This window comes from Festucalex cinctus, chromosome 1, assembly GCF_051991245.1.
Source record: "Festucalex cinctus isolate MCC-2025b chromosome 1, RoL_Fcin_1.0, whole genome shotgun sequence".
Classification (NCBI taxonomy): Eukaryota; Metazoa; Chordata; class Actinopteri; order Syngnathiformes; family Syngnathidae; genus Festucalex; species Festucalex cinctus.
The window spans coordinates 35675807-35696087 of record NC_135411.1 but is presented as its reverse complement, the minus strand read 5'-3'; the positions used below and the strand labels follow the sequence as shown (position 1 = coordinate 35696087).

The following is a 20281-nucleotide window of genomic DNA, read 5'->3' as shown; positions in this document are numbered from 1 at the left end:
AGGCTTTGAAACGAGTTACTTTAGGTCAGTGACCCATTTCCCCACCATGTCTCAGTACACCTTTGTGTACATGTGACATGGGGTTTTATTTAGTAGTTGCTTATTTGTAGAGGCTTGTTTGCTGAAAAGGTTTGCTTTCTCAGTTGTTTACGTGATACAATTATGATGCTTTTTAGAGGGAGGAAGTGGAAGGCAGTAGTCGTTTTTAATACATCTTATTTGAAAACACTATTTTATAGTTATTTATTTTTGGGTCACCCAAATAATTAAAATGTGTTTTTTATTTTTTAAGCATTTATCAACAAATGAAGCTTACAGGCTTACAGAAACATAGAAATATACATCTGAGCGATCTCAAAAAACAGAAAAGTGAAAAAACAATTACACGTTGGCATCAGGTTATTTCCCCGTCGCTCTTTAAACAGCGAAGTACATGATGTAATCTCAGACTCACAGTTGTGACGTCATATCACACCACTCTTTCCTTCGCTTCCCATTGGACCGTTCTACTGGTTCTACAGGCGGAGCCGCGAATGCGAGTCAAGCAAACTTGATGTTTTTACATTTGCATGCTGGCGCCCCATTGGCTTTCAGGAGACAAGCCCACGTCATACCCGCCCAAGCTGTAATATTTTATTGAAACGAAATGGCGCTAAATTGATGAGTTGATAGCGTTTGATCAAACCATGACGTTTACACGCAGATATGCAGTTTATAAATTACGTCTATGTGGTGTTGCACTTACTTTGTGTAAAGCGGTCGACTGTTTTCGTCCACATACTGTCACACAACATCAAAACAACCCGGCAGGGGGCAAAGTGAATGCGGAAGTGATTTGACTAGCTTCCCTATGACTGGTTGGATTATCTGTCCGTGATCATCAAGCGAGGCGGTCTTGTTTGGCTCGCACGAAGTGGTTGAATGGGTTTCACTGTTTGGTTTGATAAGTTTCCCTGAGCCATCATGGGGTTAGCACCGGTGAGTTAGTTGAAAGACCGGCTACAAAAAAGTCCTCCACCGTGTTACGGGTACACGTTCTCAAATGTAGCTAACCGAGAAGCTGACGAGTATTCGCCGCCGCGAGATCGTTTTACTTTACTCTGGACTATCCTAAAAACACAAAGAGCAGAGATGAACAATTTGTCGTTTGACGATCCTTCGTTGGATCATCTGGATCCGACATTGTCGCTGAATGACCCCAGTGAGATTGACACAGCCCTTCTGAACGACATTGATGGTAAGAACTACATCTTATTTTCACATAATGAGCATACGTCATGTTTACGCCACCATCATACCAGCGAGCATCTTAAAACAAAGCTTGCCCTGACAAGTCTTTGAGCACATCCTACTTTTGACAAAAACGTCTTTTGAAAGAGCATAAAGCGCTTACGCTGGTGCTCGTGGTTGTAGCTTTGTTCCAGCTAGCGAATCGCATGGACTGTAGGCGATAAATATGAGTTTCGTAGCGTTTTATGGTGATTGTGTCATTTAGCACACGCTTATAAAAGCATATTAATTTGTGCAATATAATACATTTGTATTAGATGATTTAAAGAGAGGGAAGAGTGAATAAAATAGACAAGGCTAACGTGCTCGTGACTGCTGCGCCCCGCCCCCAGCAAGTTTCCAGACGGAGGTTACTATCGTTCGTTTCCTCCTGGCGGGTTCATGGACTCTCATTTGACCGAAATTGCACGGAATCCCATTAAACACAAACAGATATGCTGGGAACACCCACAGACTCTGTTGCATTATTTTTGTTCGTTTATTGCAACCCAGCGTGTTGTGTACGCGCTATTTTGTAAAACGGCTAATCCGTATTTGCTTGGCCGACAATAAAATATCTCGTTTTTAACTATTGAATATTATTCTTACATTCATACCTTTTCATGTTATTGGGCAATTATTAATTTTATGACTAGATCAAGTCGCACGCGTAGACGAGATAAACGGTGTTTCCCCCTACCCACATGTGACCGTTAGTAACCTCTCCGTAATACCCTTCGTGTCTTGGACGAGACGCGCTGTGATTGGTCAAGAGCGATCACCTCATACAAAACACTCGCACTCAAGCCGGCTTCCTTGCAGAAAGATAGAAACGCAACAATGAACTATTATTATCATCAATTATTATTTTTCCAGCTTTATTGAGGCAGTAGTTTGCTAATTTCCACATAATACTTTACACATTCTCAATGTGTGATGCCTTACTATGCACATTATATTGGTAACTATATTTCAAGTGTTTCTCTTTTTTTCCCCCCGATATATATATATATATATATATATATTATACGTACATTGTTATAAAATTAAGAATAGATTAATTTAGTTGCCTTGTTTTTTAAATAATATATTAATTTAATTGCTTTGTGTCCCAAATGCACTTAACAAACCACACATTTTTGTTGCTTTGTGACTAATATTTTGTTGCTTGATAGAGACAGCTTTATTTTTTAGGACACCAGATGTACAGGCTTTTGTTCAATAGCGTTATTTTGTACATTTACTAGAACTTGCTTGCCGTGGTGAGGAAAAAAAAACAGCTGATTTTTGCGTAATTTTGCTCTTTGTAAAATTAAGAAAATGCTAAGGACAAGGTAATGTAAAACAGTCAAATATTCTGCATGTAATTTATATCTTTATTGTTGTTGTTGTTGTTGTAGTAAGGGACCAAAAATTAAGTTATTCTATACATTACATATTTTTTAATGAATCGTCCCGATTTGTCCAAGTAATCTGTTTGCATCATCCTAAAAGAAAAAAAAAAAAAAAAAAAATCAAATTTGGTCAGGCCCCAATAAGGCCATTTAAAATGTGGTACAGTGCTATTAAATTCAGTCCTTTCAATTCCGGTGTTTTCATTTTCAGACATGCTCAAGCTCATTATCAACCAGGAAGGGGAACTTGGAGGCTTCTTTGATAACCCTCCATACACAGGACCCGCCACCAATCTGCCCCAGGCGGTCACGTCGTCCGCCCCCCTGCCCACCACAACTACGCCTCCATCTGCTTCTTCTTCTTCTTCTTCTTCCTCGATCTTAAGCAGCAGCCCCCACCTGGATGCGCTCCTGGGCCCTCCCATCACCCGCAGCTCATCCACCCCAGACAAGGCCTTCCAGCCGACCACTTTTCAGCAATCACCGCTGGCTCAGGTGTCCATCCCTTCCCCGCGACAGCAGCCGGCGTCCCCGCAGCCAGCTCACAGTGTACAACCGCCCAAAGTGGAACCGTCCCAACCAGTTCTGGTTCAGACTCCTCCTGCCGTAGGAGCTTCACCTCATGGCTCACCGGTTCCAAACCCCGCATTCAGCAGCTCACCCCCAAAACTCTTCACTTCCACTTCACCGCCCCGAACTCCACCCCAGCCTCCAAACCAGATGCAAACGCAACTTCAGACCAAGACTCCGAACAGAGGCCAGAACAGCTACATAGGTACGTACTGTGATGATTTATCTTGATGGCTAACTTTATGTGATGTACAGTATGCCGGTAGTGTACGATACCTCTCAAGTAGGGCATTTGATAACTTAATTGTCTTTATAGTGGTTCCTTGAGAGATACTGTGACCACACTCACATTTCAAATCATCTTTCCCTATTGAAATCAAGGGAAATACCATTAATCCATTCCAGCCACCCCAATAAAACAAACAAAAATGTTATGTTTCTTCAAGGGAAGTTAGAACAATTTTCTTTACAATAATATGTTGAAAACAGGACTTTCTGGTTAATATTGCATTTGTGTAATATGACTTAAGTAGCAAAATCCACCCATTTTTATTCATCTCGGGGTTGGCGGCCATTTTGCCGTTTGCTGTCGATTGAAAATGAGATCACAGTTGGTCAGGTAAAGACCATTCACGACTCAGAAATGGGTGAGCAGTCATTGTTCGTTACATGAGCAACTGTGATGTCATTTTCAGCTGACAGCAACTGGCAAAATGGCTGCCCTGGGATGGTGGATTTTGCCGATTAACTCATATTCAACAAACACAAATATAAAATACTGTGTTTAGTAGGGGTGTGAATTGCCTAGTACCTGACGATTCGATTCGTATCACGATTCACAGGTCACGATTCGATTCGATACCGATTAATCCCGATATGAATTTATAAGTCGATTGTTGCGATTTTTTTTCATTCAAATTTAGAAAATACTTATCAGTAAACTTGTAGAGTGTAAGATTTGTATGAAAATGTATTATTTATTTATCTGAAACTTCAGTCTTATACAGGTTGGAATCTGTTTCATGCTTGAACAGCATTAAAATAAAATATTAAGGTTTAATGTTCCGTTCATATAACATTCTTCCATGCCCGAAGTAAGACGTTATGTTGAATATTTTTCCATTAAAAATGGAAGTTTAAAAATCGATTCAGCCGCCTATTGAATCGATTCGAGAATTGTGCGATGTAATATCGCGATATATTGCCGAATCAATTTTTTTTCAACACCCCGAGTGTTCGACGGGTGGGGCTGCATAGAGCATATTGCAAATAATTTTTTTGGGTTGACTTTCTCTTTAATATAGTGAAAGTAATGCTCTATAATGTTATGCTATAAAAACATTAGTGATAAGTTAACATAATTAAAATGAATGCAAATAATTAAACAGGTACTCCCTTGTGGTGTGCATGCTTTGGCCACCAGGGGCAGTAGAATAGTGACATAAAGATGTACTGTACACAAAAATGCTCAGAACAGATGGAAAGCTCTGTTGTTGGTTTTGTTCAATTTTCACATGGCAATTAGTTTTACTGCTAGGGGAAAAAAAAGTGCTTGACGGTTTTGTCCTGGCTTTCTAAAGTTGATAAGATAACAAAGGTGACACACTAAATGCTATCACTTCCTTACGATAACAGTTCACCTAGTGGTCTACAAACATGTAACCATTAACTGGCGACCATCTGCTGGGATACGCTTGCTGATTGTGGCGCACCTTACACATTTTCAGCTGGCAGCGTGTGCCAACCGGTTGCCACTTTGTCCTCCTCGCCACCCAAGGTTCAGCCAGTGGCCATTCAGACTCCCCTCCAAGGGTTGACTGCCGCCTCTCCTTTACTGGCTGCGTCAGGAAGCCCACCCGCTCCGACACTCACGTCTCATGTGCAACAAGTACCTGTAAGTGTGCAAGAGTACAACACACTTGAATAAATTGGCACTTGAGTGGACGGATGGTAAAAGATTATTAATGTGTTTCTCAGGTGTTACTGCAACCCCAGTTTATCAAAGCTGAGTCTCTGTTGTTGACCACGCTGAAGCATGACCCCTGCATGGTCACCACTGTGGCCTCCCCCACATCCTTAGCGACTACCACGCCAGTTCAGAGCGCGTCACTGCAGGTAAACAAACCCACAACCTGTATTGAAGGTGTTGCCATTTTGTTCCTTTGTCGTCGACTGAATAATGACATCACAATGCCCAAGGGCTCATGTAACGGCCGTCACGGCTCACCTGTTTTCTGGCTTTGGTGACCTTCGCAAGCGAAGTCCTTTGGCACTGTGATTCAATGTTCAACAGCAAGTGGTGAAATGGATCAAAATGAGTGGATTTTTCTGCTTAATTCATATTCTACAAAGCCAATATTAAGCACTCAGCATAGTAATCTTATGATATAAGTGTCACAAATATCAAGTGCATTTTATGTATTCCAAGGCTTTTGTGGGCGGAGGCACCTTCCTGACTACTGTGCCCGTCATGGTGGATGCGGAGAAGCTGCCGATCAACCGCATCATCACCAACGGCAAGACGGGCGGATTGCCCGCCAAGGGGGAGAAGCGCACGGCTCACAACGCCATCGAGAAACGCTACCGCTCGTCCATCAACGACAAAATCATTGAGCTCAAAGACTTGGTCGCGGGCACCGAGGCCAAGGTTGGTTATCCTCTCAACTTTGTTGATTAGATTTACAGCCGTGAGACTGAAGATATCTGACAAGAGGCAACATAGTATTCTATTGTGTATATAGTGCTCCCCATAATCGGGGTTCTTCTTCCTCTCTTATTTTTTTTGTATCTTTTCTACGTTGTGCACAGTATTCAATTTTTGAATTAACACCCACTTTGTACTCTATAGAGGACATTCAGAGCTTTCCAATCATACCAAATGTGTAGGGGTGGGGCTTTGCTACCTTTGTTTGCATCATAAAAGAAAATGGCTTCCCTCAGTGCAAGCACTTTTTAGGGAAGAGGAAAAGTAAGTGTATAACACATTTATTGAACAAATTTAGGCTTTAAATGTTGTTGGCATGTTGAGCACTTTTAAAGTATTGTTTGAAATATTTTAACTGTATTTGAGCCTAGCATTTAAGTTTTAAAAAATGTCCTCTGTAGTGGACACATCATAGCTTAAAAATAAAAACTTTTTTGTTTTTCAAAAATTTCTTTTGCAGTATTCCAGTTACTTCACAAAGATTGGGGAATGTCAAAATAAACACGATTGGACAATATTTTTTTCCCCTGGTAGTCAGGAGGATATTCAAGAAAACATTTATCATTAATTTGATTTCAAGTTTAACAAATGTTTATCACATGTAATGGATTTATCAAGTACAGCATCGGCAATTACGTTAATGCAAGTACTTATACTCGTACTCTGTCTCAAAAATGGGGTCTGTGCGTCCCTTTAGCTTAATTTTTTTTTTTAATGAGGATATCCTAAAACTTTGCATGAGCTGTCTAAAATGTTGAAGCAAACATTCATTGATAAGTGAAAATATTACCAATAAGAAGCCAAAGAGCTGGTCAGTGCATTGCTGTGACTCAACAACAGTATTGATTTGTTTTTATGGTATTGTGACAGTATATTCCCCAGTAATGGTTTCAATAATGTTTTTTTTTTCCCCTTCTTGAATGTAGTATGGATTTTAAAACGCATGTGTTGAAGTGAAATTCCTGAGGAAAGAGAGTGGAGAACAACCAAGTGAATGATTTTAATTACCAGTAATGGAATCATTTTTAACTTTATTCTACCCTTGTTTGTCCTAGCTCAATAAGTCAGCCGTGTTGAGGAAAGCCATCGACGTCATCCGTTTCCTGCAGCAATCCAATAAGAAGCTCAAACAGGAGAACTTGGCACTGAAAATGGCAGCCCAGAAAAACAGTACGCACTTTTCCTGCCCTTTCCCATCTCAAGATTCTTTTAGTTTCTCAGCAATTTGTTGCAGTTGACCTTTCCATGACGAACTGCAAGCGGAAAAGGCTCGCTTAACGGCCCTCTTCATACGGCGGATGCTTTTACCTCCGTGCGCTTGATTGCCCCTTGAACTTCTCATGTTCCTTCATCTTTACCGCAGAGTCTCTCAAGGACCTCGTTGCCATGGAGGTGGACGGTCCGGCTGACGTGAAGGCCGAGCTGCCCACACCACCGGCGTCAGACGTGGGCTCACCGTCTTCGTTCTCGCATTGTGGCAGTGACTCGGAACCCGACAGCCCGATGGGAGAGGATACCAAGGTATGGCGACGTTCTCCAGTTGTACCTCGGCATTAAAGCCAAACGTTTTAATGTGTGTGCGAGCTTCAGATGTGAAGTAAAAAAAATAATAAAAATGGCGCAGTTAAGGTAGTGTAACGCCCTGGCATGTGGACAAGGAGCATCTTCAGCCGTTTGTTAAATGGGGCTAAGGGGATTTTTAAAGTGGAACCTTAAAGATTTCTTGACAATAACTCTTTGGCCGCCTAATACGTTTAATAACGTTTAGTAAAAGCACAATGTATGCCGCCATAAACGTTAAATGACGTCAACTATGTTTTTTTTTTTTTTTTTAATCAATGGCCAATGCAACGTCTAAGTGCAGCGCTGCCGGGTCAATGAGTTGTGAAACCAACAACACCAACTAACTATGGCCAGCAGATGGCAGCATTGTATCTCTTTTCAATGGGCTGCTGGTGTATGGAATTACAATGAAACATGACGGGATCTGATGAAATCTGATGAATTAGAACGTTTTCAAGGATGACATGAATGATCAAAGACTTTGTCACATTAAACCAAATTCACGGAGCGTCACTAACAAAAAAAATATTCATGTTAAAGTCACTGTTGTGGAGAAAATGTATCTTTTCACAAAAAGCTAATTTTCTCCTTATCTTTTCCATTTTCGGTAAATGTCACTCAAATGACCTATTTTCAAATGGTGATTACTAAGGAACGGAATAAGATAGAGACCTATTTTTTCTTCTTTCTAAGAAAGAATGGAATGAGATCTTTCATGTGGTATATACACATTGTAGAACATGTCGTAAAAGAACACAATATTCTGTTTGCCTTGAAAGATGAGTTAAAATGCTTGAAATTTGCTGGCACTGTGGCGGTTGTTTATTTGGATAACGTGTGGCAGTAAAAGATATATTATATGTGACCTCACTAGTCTAAACATGACATTCTGATTATTAATATTACATTTGTGGAATATGACTGAAGCAAAATCCAGCCTATTTTTTTTTTTTTTAAATCCATCTCAGGGGGTGGCCATTTTGCCACTTGCTGTCGACTGAAGATGACATCACAGTTGCTCAGTGCTCATGCAAGGGCCAATCACAGCTCACCTGTTTTCTGAAGCTTAGCTGCGATTGGTTGTTACCTGAGGCCTGAGCAACTGTGATGTCATTTTCACTCGACAGCAAGTGGCAAAATGGCAGGCCCCTGAGATGGATAAAAACAGCTGGAATTTGCCGCTTAACTGATATTCCACTAACACAATATCAACCAGAATGCCATATTTAGACTAGTGGGGCTGCATATAACATTATTGTGTAAAAAAATAAAATAAAATGTGTTGACTTCCACTGTAAATAATAATTATGATCAACAGATTTATCACATTATCCAATTCATTATTAGTTGCAGTCCTAATATAAACCTATATATGCATGTGGGGTGATTTGACTTTTGTATGTAAGACACATTTAATAAGTTGATGGACATATAAAATAATACTATTGGCTTTTAATATTTAAAAGCATCTTGGAATTTTGTGCTTCAAGCTCAAGCATAATGCATTTAAAGTAGCCTCATGACAGAGTTATGAAAGTCATAAATCTTAAGATTTTAATATTAACATTCACCCAAACATTTATCTATAAATCAGTCTGCCCTCCATCTTACCAGCAAAGTAAAACATGCTCTTAACTTTCTGCACTTTTTTTTTTAACTTGAAAAACTACCTACTTGTCACCTTGTGTGTACCAGCCAAATGTGGGCATGCTGGACCCATCGGCGACAGGCAGCGGCGCTGGCGGCATGCTGGACCGTTCCCGCATGGCGCTCTGCGCTTTCACCTTCCTCTTCCTCTCCCTCAACCCTTTGGCCAACCTGCTCTGCTCATCCGGCACCAGCTCAGCGGATAGCGCAGCCGCCGCCGCCCCCCATCATGCAGGCAGAAGTGTTCTGGGCTTGGATATTGCAAGTGAGAGATTTCAACTGCAGCCCTTTATTGGGGGCGATAAATATTTTTAGAATTGCCCGTATTATTAAGTTCAATTGCAAATATACTACAAACTTTTAATTTCAGATCATTTGATTTGAATGCTGTGTTTTTGTGAATAGTAAACAAAAGTAAATACGGTAAACATGCCATGTCATAAAACGGCACCGGGCTGCTATTTACCAAAATGTTCCCCGCAGCTGACTCATGGGGCTGGATGGATTGGATGCTCCCAACAATTCTGGTGTGGCTTGTGAACGGCATCTTGGTGTCGGGAGTTCTGATCCGCCTTCTGGTTTATGGAGAGCCTGTAACAAGGCCTCATTCTGGATCTTCTGTCTTGTTCTGGAGGCACCGCAAGCAGGCCGACCTGGACTTGGCAAGAGTACGTATAGCTGACAGAAGGGAAAAATGTCTCGATCCTTGAAAATAATCCCAACATAAAATAGTGACTGTGGAAAACATTTCCGCCCCCAAGACCCGCTCTTGGTGGCCTTTAATCGTTGATTAATTGGGTCTTTGTTTGGCAGGGGGATTTTGCCCAGGCCAGTCAGAACCTTTGGACTTGTCTCAAAGCCTTGGGTCGTCCCTTACCGACCTCCCAGCTGGACTTGGCGTGCGCCTCGCTGTGGTCCCTCCTCAGATTCTGCCTTCAGCGGCTCTGGGTGGGCCGCTGGCTGGCCGCCCGGGCGGGTGGACTGCGATCGGACCGCCCCCTGCAGGAGGACGCGTGCAAGAGCAGCCGAGACGCCGCGCTGGTTTACCACCGCCTGCACCAGCTGCACATGACAGGTTGGCTTTACCGTGGAGTCTTTCGTTTTCTGACACGCAGATTTCAGGGTGCGTTTCTCAACTCGAAGCAAACATATTGATTCTCCCGTCTCTTGTAACTTGACATGCAGGTAAGCTGAACGGTAGCCACCTGTCAGCTGTTCACATGGCTCTCAGTGCAGTGAACCTGGCAGAGTGCGCCGGCGCTTGTCTGCCAGTGGCTTCGCTGGCTGAGGTCTACGTGTCTGCAGCGCTCAGAGTCAAAGCCAGCCTGCCGAGAATCCTGCACTTCACCTCCGTGAGTGCCCTTTCGTCAGCGCTCATTCGTTGATCTCGTGCTAAGGTCAGCAAATATATATTTTTTTGCCTACATGCAGTTTTTAAAGCAGCGTAGTAAGTATTTCTGAGGGACTAATACAAACTGAACAGCACGATTGATTTGCTATTAGTGTCAAAATCTGTCCAGCAGATTTTGTGCAGAGTAATCATTTTTGTGTTTTTGATTTAGCGTGTTTTCCTGAGCAGTGCGCGTCAGGCGTGCCTGTCATCCAGCGGCAGCGTTCCGCCAGCCATGCAGTGGCTTTGTCACCCTCTGGGCCACCGCTTCTTCGTGGACGGAGACTGGGCCATTCGCAGCGTCCCGAAAGAGAGCATCTACAGCCAGGCCGGCAACACCGGTAGGAAGAGACATGACAGCGGCATGTGGGCTTGCGTGATTAATCACGTTTTCTTTTCCACAATAGACGTGAGCCAGGCAGTTTGATGAGCTAAGAATCACGTATCCCATCGATTAATAGAGGAATCTGTTTACATGATAAAAATGTTGCCTTAATAAAAAACAAAACAAAAATGCCACCCCATAATATGCATGTGAGGTGCGTATTGATTTTTGTGGGGAAAAAAGGAGCATAACCCTATGTACTGTTTTTTTTTTTTTTTTTTGTGTGACTTGTATGTAAATGGTTTGTTGATGCTCTTTCCAGTGGACCCTCTGGCTCAGGTGACTCAAGCCTTCAGAGAACACTTGCTGGAAAAGGCTCTTTACTGCGTGGCCCAGCCAAAAGGGGAGAAAAGCCCCAGTCAGGGCGATGGGTGAGAAAAACACATCGAGCAGCTTCATTATGCAGTCATATGTGCTTGACAAAAAAGTATATGACATCCAGCCATCATGATATCAAGAAATCATAATCCAGTACAGTACACGAATTGCAGCAAATATTATGCCTTTACAAAGGTAATAATGGAATCAATATTTGATACAGCCCTTGTATTGGCTATCCTTATGTTGTGCAAGTGGTCATAACGGGCTGGCTATTTGGTGAATAGAAACTGCTAAAATGTCCATTGGAGAATATGGCAAATATTAAGATAGATTTATAGATTAGATCATTCTCGCCCTATGTTAACTGGGGTAGGCTGCAGTGCACATGTGACGTTATTGAAGGCAAACACTATAGAAGATGGATGGATGATATTTTCAGACTTTCCATTTGTCTTGACAGTTTTCTATATGGACCAAGAGGAGTCATCTTAAAAGGGACATCCTCTATCAATGTTTTATTTTTTTCTTTCTTTCTCTCAGATTAAAAAAAAAAAAAAAAAGCGGTAGTAGCTAACCTATAGAAAAAATATTGCATATCATGCCACAAGATTGACATTTTCAACATACAGAAATCTATATAAACTTGCAACTTTAAATTTTTAATCATTTGACTGGACATAAAAACAAAAACACAAAGCTACATCTGCAGTGCAGAAAATAATCATTTCCTCCTCTTTGCATGCATAGAAATACACACATGCACAACAGATGATCTGTCCTGCTGTTGTCTGCAACAGATTTCTTGATTTTCTTTATTTGACTTCATTGTTCATCTGTCCTCAGGGAGTATGCGGATGCCCTGGAGTATCTGCAGCTGCTGATTAGCGCTTCCGATGCAGCTGGTGCCACATCCCAGTCCTTCGCTATCGGCTCCAACATGGCAACTGTAACGGGTAAATGACTACTACTTCTACTCATAATAATAACAACAACAATAATAATAATAATAATAATGATAATAATGTGTTGTTTGCGGGGGATGGGGACCGACCTGTGCCGCAAATAGTGAAATCTGCAAGTTAATTGATGCCCCTTACACCAATTTGCCTGTGGATGCCACAAAATGGCAGCAAAGGACTAATTTTGTTGAAATGAAACTTCTCAACTCACTTCAACATTGTTCCTTTGAGATTCATTGTAATAATAATTCATGTGTGGAGTTCGAATTAGGCCTAAGTGTTCAACAAAAGCTGTTGAAAAAAATAAAATAAAGCCACTCTCCTCCTCCTTCACTTCCTCTTCCTGCTGTCTGTCTTGACCTGCTCCGCTGGTTCCATTTTTCCTTAATATTCATAATAGAAGCCGCGAGATAACGTTGATTTTCACATTACAGAGATTGAGTGGACTGATTTCCACCCTCCCACCGCTTCACTCTGTACTTACTGATCGCTCATCTGAGCAAAAGGGAAAAAAAAATGGTGGGAGGGAAGCGGGTGGGGCGAGTGGAGGCGCTAGCGCAAAACGGGAGTCATCCGCTGAATTGCTTCATCTATCTTCAGGCCTGTCAAATCAGTGATCACCTTGAGAGGAGGGAGGGACGGAGGGCGCGGCGGGGATTTTAATGGTCGACTTTTTTTTTTCTTGGCACTGACTTAGTGTTGGAATTGCGTGCGCGTTGGCCCCGTATCTAAATGAAGTACTTTGCTCTCATAACTGTGTCGTCAAAATGGTCTCTGGCCTCATCATGTTGTAAGTTTACCAGAGGGCTCTGACAGATTGATTCAGAGGTCAGACACAGACAGCAGATGTCTGTCGCCACTGTCTTGCATATTAAATTCCACCACGAGCGAGCGGTGAGGGCCTCCAATGTCGGCACTTACGCCATCGTCACGGAGAAGCACGGCGGCAGCAGCATCAAGCTGCCACTTTGCAACAGTTGCAAAGAGCAATTTTGGTACAACGTAAGAGGAATTTCACCTTATAAAATGTACAAATGTCAGCTTGCCTCCAAAGGAACAAATGAAAGCCTTCACCAGATGGAAATTAATGTTTTGGAATGGAGTCATAGCCTAGACCTAAATCCAAGCCTCATTATACTCTGAAACATTTCAAGCACTTTTTTTTCAAGACTATTACCCAAAGGTTATTTTAAATCTCTCTTTCAGCTGTTTTTCTTGTACAACTGAACAACTGAATTGTACAAGTTATGGGTCATCATGTTCAGGTCATCATTTAGCAGGAATGGGCTGATGATTTGATTGTTGGAGGAGGGGGACATCTAAGAGGTTGGATAGGGGCTCTCAACAACCAAACTTGGCTAATCCTGGTTTAGTGTATGGGCCACATTTGGCTATTAGTCAATACTGTATAAAAAAAAGTTCAAATGTTTTTAAGCCATTACCCTGTTTTTTTTTTTTTTTTCATTTAGAAATAATTAAATTCACCAATTATTGCATAAAACGCAACATTAAATGTATTTTTTAAAATGATTACTAGAATTGTTGGATTTTTTTCCAATGAAAACCAAACCAATAATTTAATAAAAGATTAAACCAAATCAATACATCAACCTGGGCAACTAATTTAATTAACCCATTAAGGTCGGGAGCGTGCGGATGCGTTTCTATCGTTAAAGCCTGGAGCACTCCAGCGCTCTTCTCTAGGGATGGGCACCTTTTCACATTTGAACCGATACTGTTCCGATACTCTGTACCTGGGAATCGATACCGGTACTCAACGGTACCAATTTTCGGTACATTTGTGCTCTTGTTTTCGTTTTATTTTTTATTTTTCTTCCCAACTTTATTTATTTATTTAGATGTAATAAATGTTAATCGTTATGTAACAGTATTTTTTTTCTAATCAACTTAACAATTACTTTTAAATATATAATTCATTTGGGGTTCGCCTGTACCTTTCATGTGTCAAATGCTCATTTTTTGTAGGATTATTGTCAAATTTGAACTGGAACTAGGGTTGACCTCGAGCTTTGATCCTGTAGTGTTTTCAAGCCCTAATTAACATTCTGAATTCATTTTCAAGGCAGATTTTGTGAAAAGAAATTAGGCAAACATAAAATTCACCCTTTTTTTTCTGTATTCAAACATCCATAGCTCAGTGACAGGAGCACTTACACAGCTTCTGACTGTTTGGCAGAAAAATTCAAAATGTTACCTTCAAAAAGAGACCAAAACTATGCTGATACTACAAATGGTTCAAGAACAGCTACAAATTTACTCTGGGTGCACCTTTTTTAGGCGTTTTTGGCCAGTTACCCTGATTATGAGGGGTTTTAAGAAAGACGCAAATTTGTTCACAGAAAGTGGTATTGGTTGTTAGTGTTGTTCCGATACCAGTGCCGATACTGCATTAAAACAGTGGTATCGGTATCGGTGACTACTCACAAGTAACATGCCGATACCATTAATTCCAACGCTAATATAGGATTTTGGATGCAGCATTTGTGTCTTGCTGGTGCACGACATTCACTGGTATGTGACATGTTCACTATATGCCGATCTAAGATATCCTATTGGCCCTTGAATGCTCTGAACCAATGGCAGGACAGCTTTTTCATGTTGAGGAAAAAAAACCTTAAGTATCGGTATCGGCCGATACTGCAAAGCTGGGTATCGGTATCGGGAGCCAAAAAACGGTATCGGAACAACACTATTTGTTGTATTTGTTTAAAACAAATACACTAAAGTACTGGCTGTGAAGAAGACACCAGTTTTAAAATTGTTTCAGCTATGGTACAAAAATAAATTATCTCATTGAAAAAATATTAGTTGATGTCTTGAGTAGTTTTAATGTAGATTATCGTGGATTTATTACCTGACCAATATGTCGATAATCACGGTATCGTCAAGTTGGGAGATAATCGTGAGCCTTGTTTCGTATTGTGAGGTAGCGAGAGGTTCCCACCCCTAGACTTAATATCGTTTGTGTAAACTGTTAGTACATGTATTTGTTGTGCGACATCACGCCGGTTTGTTTGCTAGCTAATACTACTGATAGGCCTCATGAGAAGGTGGTTTGTGTGTGTTGAACAATTTTGAACAGCCATTTGGATTCATGATTATAGGTTCATGATTGTGTACAGGCTAGATGCATGGTGTCGATGTTTTATGATCCTCTCCGTATTGTTTTGCTGCCATCTTCTGGCATCCAGACGCCATTACAAAACCGTTTTGGCGATTCGTTTTGTCTTGACCTCGTGTTGCTTGTGTCCCGTCATCTAGGCTGCGACCCCCACTCCAAATGGTGGTCCTCTGTCGCTGTGGTGATCATCAACTGGCTCCAAGGGGACGACGCGGCGGCGGAGAGGCTGTACCCGACCGTCGAGCACCTGCCGCGCGCGCTGCAGAACGTGGAGTGAGTGTGCGCCTCGCATACCCCTCGGGGCCCGCCGCCGCCGCCGCGCTGACCCGCGTTCCCTATCTGTGGCTCCTCTCGCACTGTCAGGAGCCTCCTGCCCAAGGCTTGCCTCAACACCTTCCGAGCGGTGCGGGCTCTGCTGTCCAAGCCTGAAAACTGCCAGTTGAGTCTGAGCCACAGCGACAAGGCCAGCGCCCTGCTCCGAGACAGCCTCAACTTGGGCCCGCACTCCCACAGCTCCAGTTTAGACAAGGTACACACACACTTACAAGCGTGCAAATTTGTTTGCCATAAAAGTTGTTGCTCATCACTCCTGAGAGGGCGCTCTGCGTGTGTGCGGTGGCGTCTGTCTTAAAAATATAAAACATGCCCAAGCACGCACGCAAATACTCGCTGACAGATGTGCTCGCACATGGCCGTGCGTTAAGTTGTAAACACGGCCAAATTGCCTGCACAAACGCATCATCACTCACTCGTGCAAACACACACGCTTTCCTTATCGCAAAGTCACATACGCACACACAGCCACTGGTGCACGGAGTGCGTGTTTATGTGCGTTTTTGGCCGGAGCTGTGGTGCATTGTAGTTGCATTGCATGTGTATATGCTAAGTGCGATGTTCCTGCAGTGCAACACAGAGCTGAGACCCCAACAGCAACAAACAAAAACGCTCACATTTTGAAAGCAGGAATACATTGGATGTGCCAGTACTCTGATTAATATTAAATTTGTATAATCAGAATTAAACAGCATAATTACCGGTAGTCAATTTAAGGGGGGTGTCCGGTGAGTATTTATTTTTTTGTTTTATTTTTTTTTGTTGTTAAAAATGGATCGCTATAATGGTTTGGTGCAGCAGGAGCTGGTCAGCCACGAAGGTACATTTGCGTGCAGATAAATTTCTACCAATTAAACTACTCAATAAGCTCATAATTCTATTTATTGCATCACTCATGGCTTGAAGACCTTTGAACGTGATTTAGGGAAGATGTAATTAAAGTCTGGTTGGGAAGGGGCCATTGAGTTCGATTTGGATGATATTCTACTAGGGCTGCTTGATTATGAAGAAAATATTCATCATGGTTATTTTGGTAAAAATTGAAATCACGATTGGGACAATCATTTATTTTTTGGTAGAAAGAAAATGTTTAAATGTAAAAAATATTAAGTCAAATAAAATTCTTTGAAACACTAATTATTATGCAACTTCCTTTTGGATTAATGTTTTTTTTTTTTAATTAAATTATTTTAACATTTAAAAAAAGCTGCTAATGTATAAATTTAAACACCTCAAAATTATTTATTTTTCAAAATTATTATTATTTTTTTATGGTTATATAATAATGGAGTAATAATTGAAATAGTAATACAATTTTGATTAATTGCATAGCCCTATATTCTACTATTATCAATTTGCGAACATGCTTTTGGGGTGTTGTGTTAATATTTGTGTGCAGCAGTATATGATTATAATATAGCGTACACTGGCGCTCTTTTCATTTCCTGAAAACTTTAATTATATAGCACTTAAAAATGCAACTCACAGTTGTGCTCCTAAGTTTACATACCCGAGCACAACTGTAACTGGAGAGCGATGCAAGCAATCCACCCAATAGCAACAATAGGACAGGTTCACCCCTAAGATTCTGCAAATGTCGAAACACAAATATGCAAATGTTTTCTCAATGGATGGTTTTTCTAATGTTGAATCAAATTCCATTTTATCGGCAGGTGGTGCAGTTGCTGCTGTGTGACTTGTTGTTGGTGATGAGGACCAACGTGTGGCATCTTCAGCAGCAGCAGGGGGCCAGCGCAGCCGGGCCGGGCCCCGGTTTGGGCCCCTTGGGGGTCCAGCAGGCCTCCCCGCCTGAGCTCCAAGGCTTTCAGCAGGACCTGAGCTCCTTACGCAAGCTGGCGCAGAGCTTCAGGCCGGCCATGCGAAGGGTATGTACAAGTACTTTTATGTTTTCCTTGCCTTTTTTTATTTTATTTTTTTTAATTTGATTTGCTAGCATGTGGAATTAGGCCAAATGAAAGCGTCGTGATCAGTGCAATGACATCATCAGCATGCGTTATCACGACGGGTTGTGTTCTTAAGAGTCTTTTAGAAAACATGCTAACAACATTTAAGGCCTAAATTTGTTCAATGAAAAGTGTTATACACTTACTTTTCCTCTTCCCTAAAAAGTGCTTGCACTGAAGGAAGCCATTTTCTTTTATGATACAATCCAAGGTAGCAAATTCAATCGTATGCACTGGGTGGGAGATATTCAGTTTAAAAAAAGTCCACTACAGAGGACACATTTGAATTTCTGGCAGTCAGGAGGATATAAGAAAAGGTGAATGCTTTACAGCAGTTGTAAACATGTAAGAATGATTTTATTATCGACATATAAATCTATACAATAACCTTGTATACTTCATGAAATTTGTTGATAAGGTCAAATTATGAACTTGTCATTCAAAGCAGGGAATCTTAATATTGTGTGTAAGTGACATGCATTGAAAAGGAATTTTGTTGGGGGCGGGGTATTTTATGCATTACTATATATATATATATATATATATATATATATATATATATATATATATTCTTAAATGATCGGCAGATTAATCGGTAATTGGTATTCTTTTCTGATAAAAATTGGTATCTGCATCGGCCTAAAAAAATGCATCTCGGTCGGGCCCTAGTTTGAAGCCAAGATGTTGGCTCTCGCGTGGTCGTCGCACACGCACACACCGTATAGGCTTAAGTGTTTGGCAGCGCTGCCGGCAAAGCTGAGCATTCGGCGTGAGTCATCATTCTTCACTTTCATGCGTCCACTTGTCCCTCTCCAGTTGTTCCTTCACGAAGCCACGGCCAGGCTGATGGCGGGGGCCAGTCCCACGCGCACGCATCAACTCCTGGACCGCTCGCTGCGGCGCAGGGCGACGCCCGGAACCAAGACAGGTAGCTTTATTTGTGTGGATGTAATCCTGTTGCCTTCCTTGTTGTTGTTGTTGTTGGGGAAACAAAGTGCGCATTCACAGTCGATACCATTCTGACATGTGAAGGAAGCTGAAACATACTCAACGTATCACACTGCTTATGCTCAGGCTAACTTCAAAATAAAGTTTGTTTACATTGATGGCAATGCAAATAGCCTTAAAAGACTTTTACTTTGAAGTTGGCCCACGTCGTGGCCTGATGGCTAGCTGGACTTCCCTTTTAGACGTTCGTAGTTTTGATTGACATTAAAGTTGTGACTAACATAAACATAACGCTATCCCAAACTCAGATTCAATTGCTAATTTAGGACGCTAAGAAACCATTAATTAGCGGTGACGCCACACTTGGCAAGTGTGCCTAATGTTTTGGCCATTGACTGAGTGTGCTGCGGAAATGTCACCTTTGTGTGCGACAGAAGAGTGCGAGACGCGACCGGGCCAGCGCGAGCAGGCGGAGGCGGTGATGCTGGCGTGCCGCTACCTCCCCCCGTCCTTCCTGTCGGCCCCTGGCCAGCGGGTGGGCATGCTGGCCGACGCCGCCCGCACGCTGGAGAAGCTCGGGGACAAGCGCACCCTTCACGACTGCCAGCAAATGATCATCAAGCTGGGCAGCGGCACCACCGTCACCAACAGCTAAGAGACTCCCCCCGCCTGACCGAGCCGACCCATCTTGGGCCGTCGTTTGTAGGGAAGGAAACAACAAAAAAAACAGCGCAAGTTCTCATTTGCAAATTGACTTGTATTTCCCCTCCTAGGCACTTGATGAGATCATAGCATTTTTGGATTATGAGCAGAATCTAGGAAGCATTTCTCTTTCTTTGTCCTAGTGTGAGTCCAGTGCAGTGCCACAGTTTGACCTCAGAGAGGCGCCATCACATCCTCATTGTGGACAGTGCATGTGTTTGAGTGAGTGAGTTGCTTCTTTTGATTTGAAAGGAGGAAAACGGCCACATTTGGTCAAGGTGCACTCGGCCCAGCAGGCTTATTTCAAAGAGATACGCGAACCATGATTGCTTTATGAGGTTATTTTCATAGTTTTTCATTTTGTTTTGACGTGTACATATAATATTAATAATGTATTTATAATCTGTATGGATTTTGATTCAGCAGTATTTGGCATACGTGACATGTTTTTAGAGGGCTGCGTTGCCATGGCGATTGTGCATCAAATCATCAAGGTGACATTTTGTGCGTGACTCGGCTGACCTTTCGCAACGTTGCCATTATGCGCGCAACGGCCGGTGTCACCATGCACTCGACAGGCAAACCTTGTAGAGCGCAACATTTGTTGCTTTTTTTTCACGCAACTAAAAAACAAAAAAGTTTTCTTCCAAAGAGGACCTTCTGGTTGTGGCTCCATATGGAGAGCGATGGTTTTGTCTTTCAGTGTTTTCAGGACCATAGATGCATCTTCGAACTGTTAAAAAAGTAAAAAAAAAAAAAAAAATGTTGCAGGAACTGCAAGTATGTTTGCGGGTGACACGCACAATTCAACGTAAAAGACGAGGTTTGTGGGTCCTTGCATATTTTCATTGCCTTCATCCATGTTAATATTAAAACAGTTTTTAGAGAAACAAATCTTCTTGTGTTTCTTTATTGCAGTGAAGTAAAATGCTCTTAAAAATGGTGCAATTACACCAAGATCTTAAAGGGATAGTTTGGCTTTTTTGACAT

General features: G+C 41.9%; 1 protein-coding gene across 1 annotated transcript; it reads left to right on the top strand.

The window, feature by feature from the left end:
* Nucleotides 1–769: 769 nt before the first annotated feature.
* On the top strand, nt 770–20185 carry srebf1 (sterol regulatory element binding transcription factor 1). The gene is made up of 19 exons (XM_077532542.1): nt 770–1237; nt 2875–3438; nt 4961–5127; nt 5211–5348; nt 5662–5880; nt 6993–7107; nt 7301–7458; nt 9196–9412; nt 9631–9815; nt 9961–10222; nt 10333–10499; nt 10710–10878; nt 11185–11293; nt 12087–12196; nt 15485–15617; nt 15708–15873; nt 17351–17563; nt 18458–18569; nt 19024–20185. Exons 1-19 carry the CDS (start codon nt 1132–1134, stop codon nt 19242–19244), a joined length of 3531 nt encoding a protein of 1176 aa, XP_077388668.1. The 5' UTR covers nt 770–1131; the 3' UTR covers nt 19245–20185.
* Nucleotides 20186–20281: the final 96 nt, after the last annotated feature.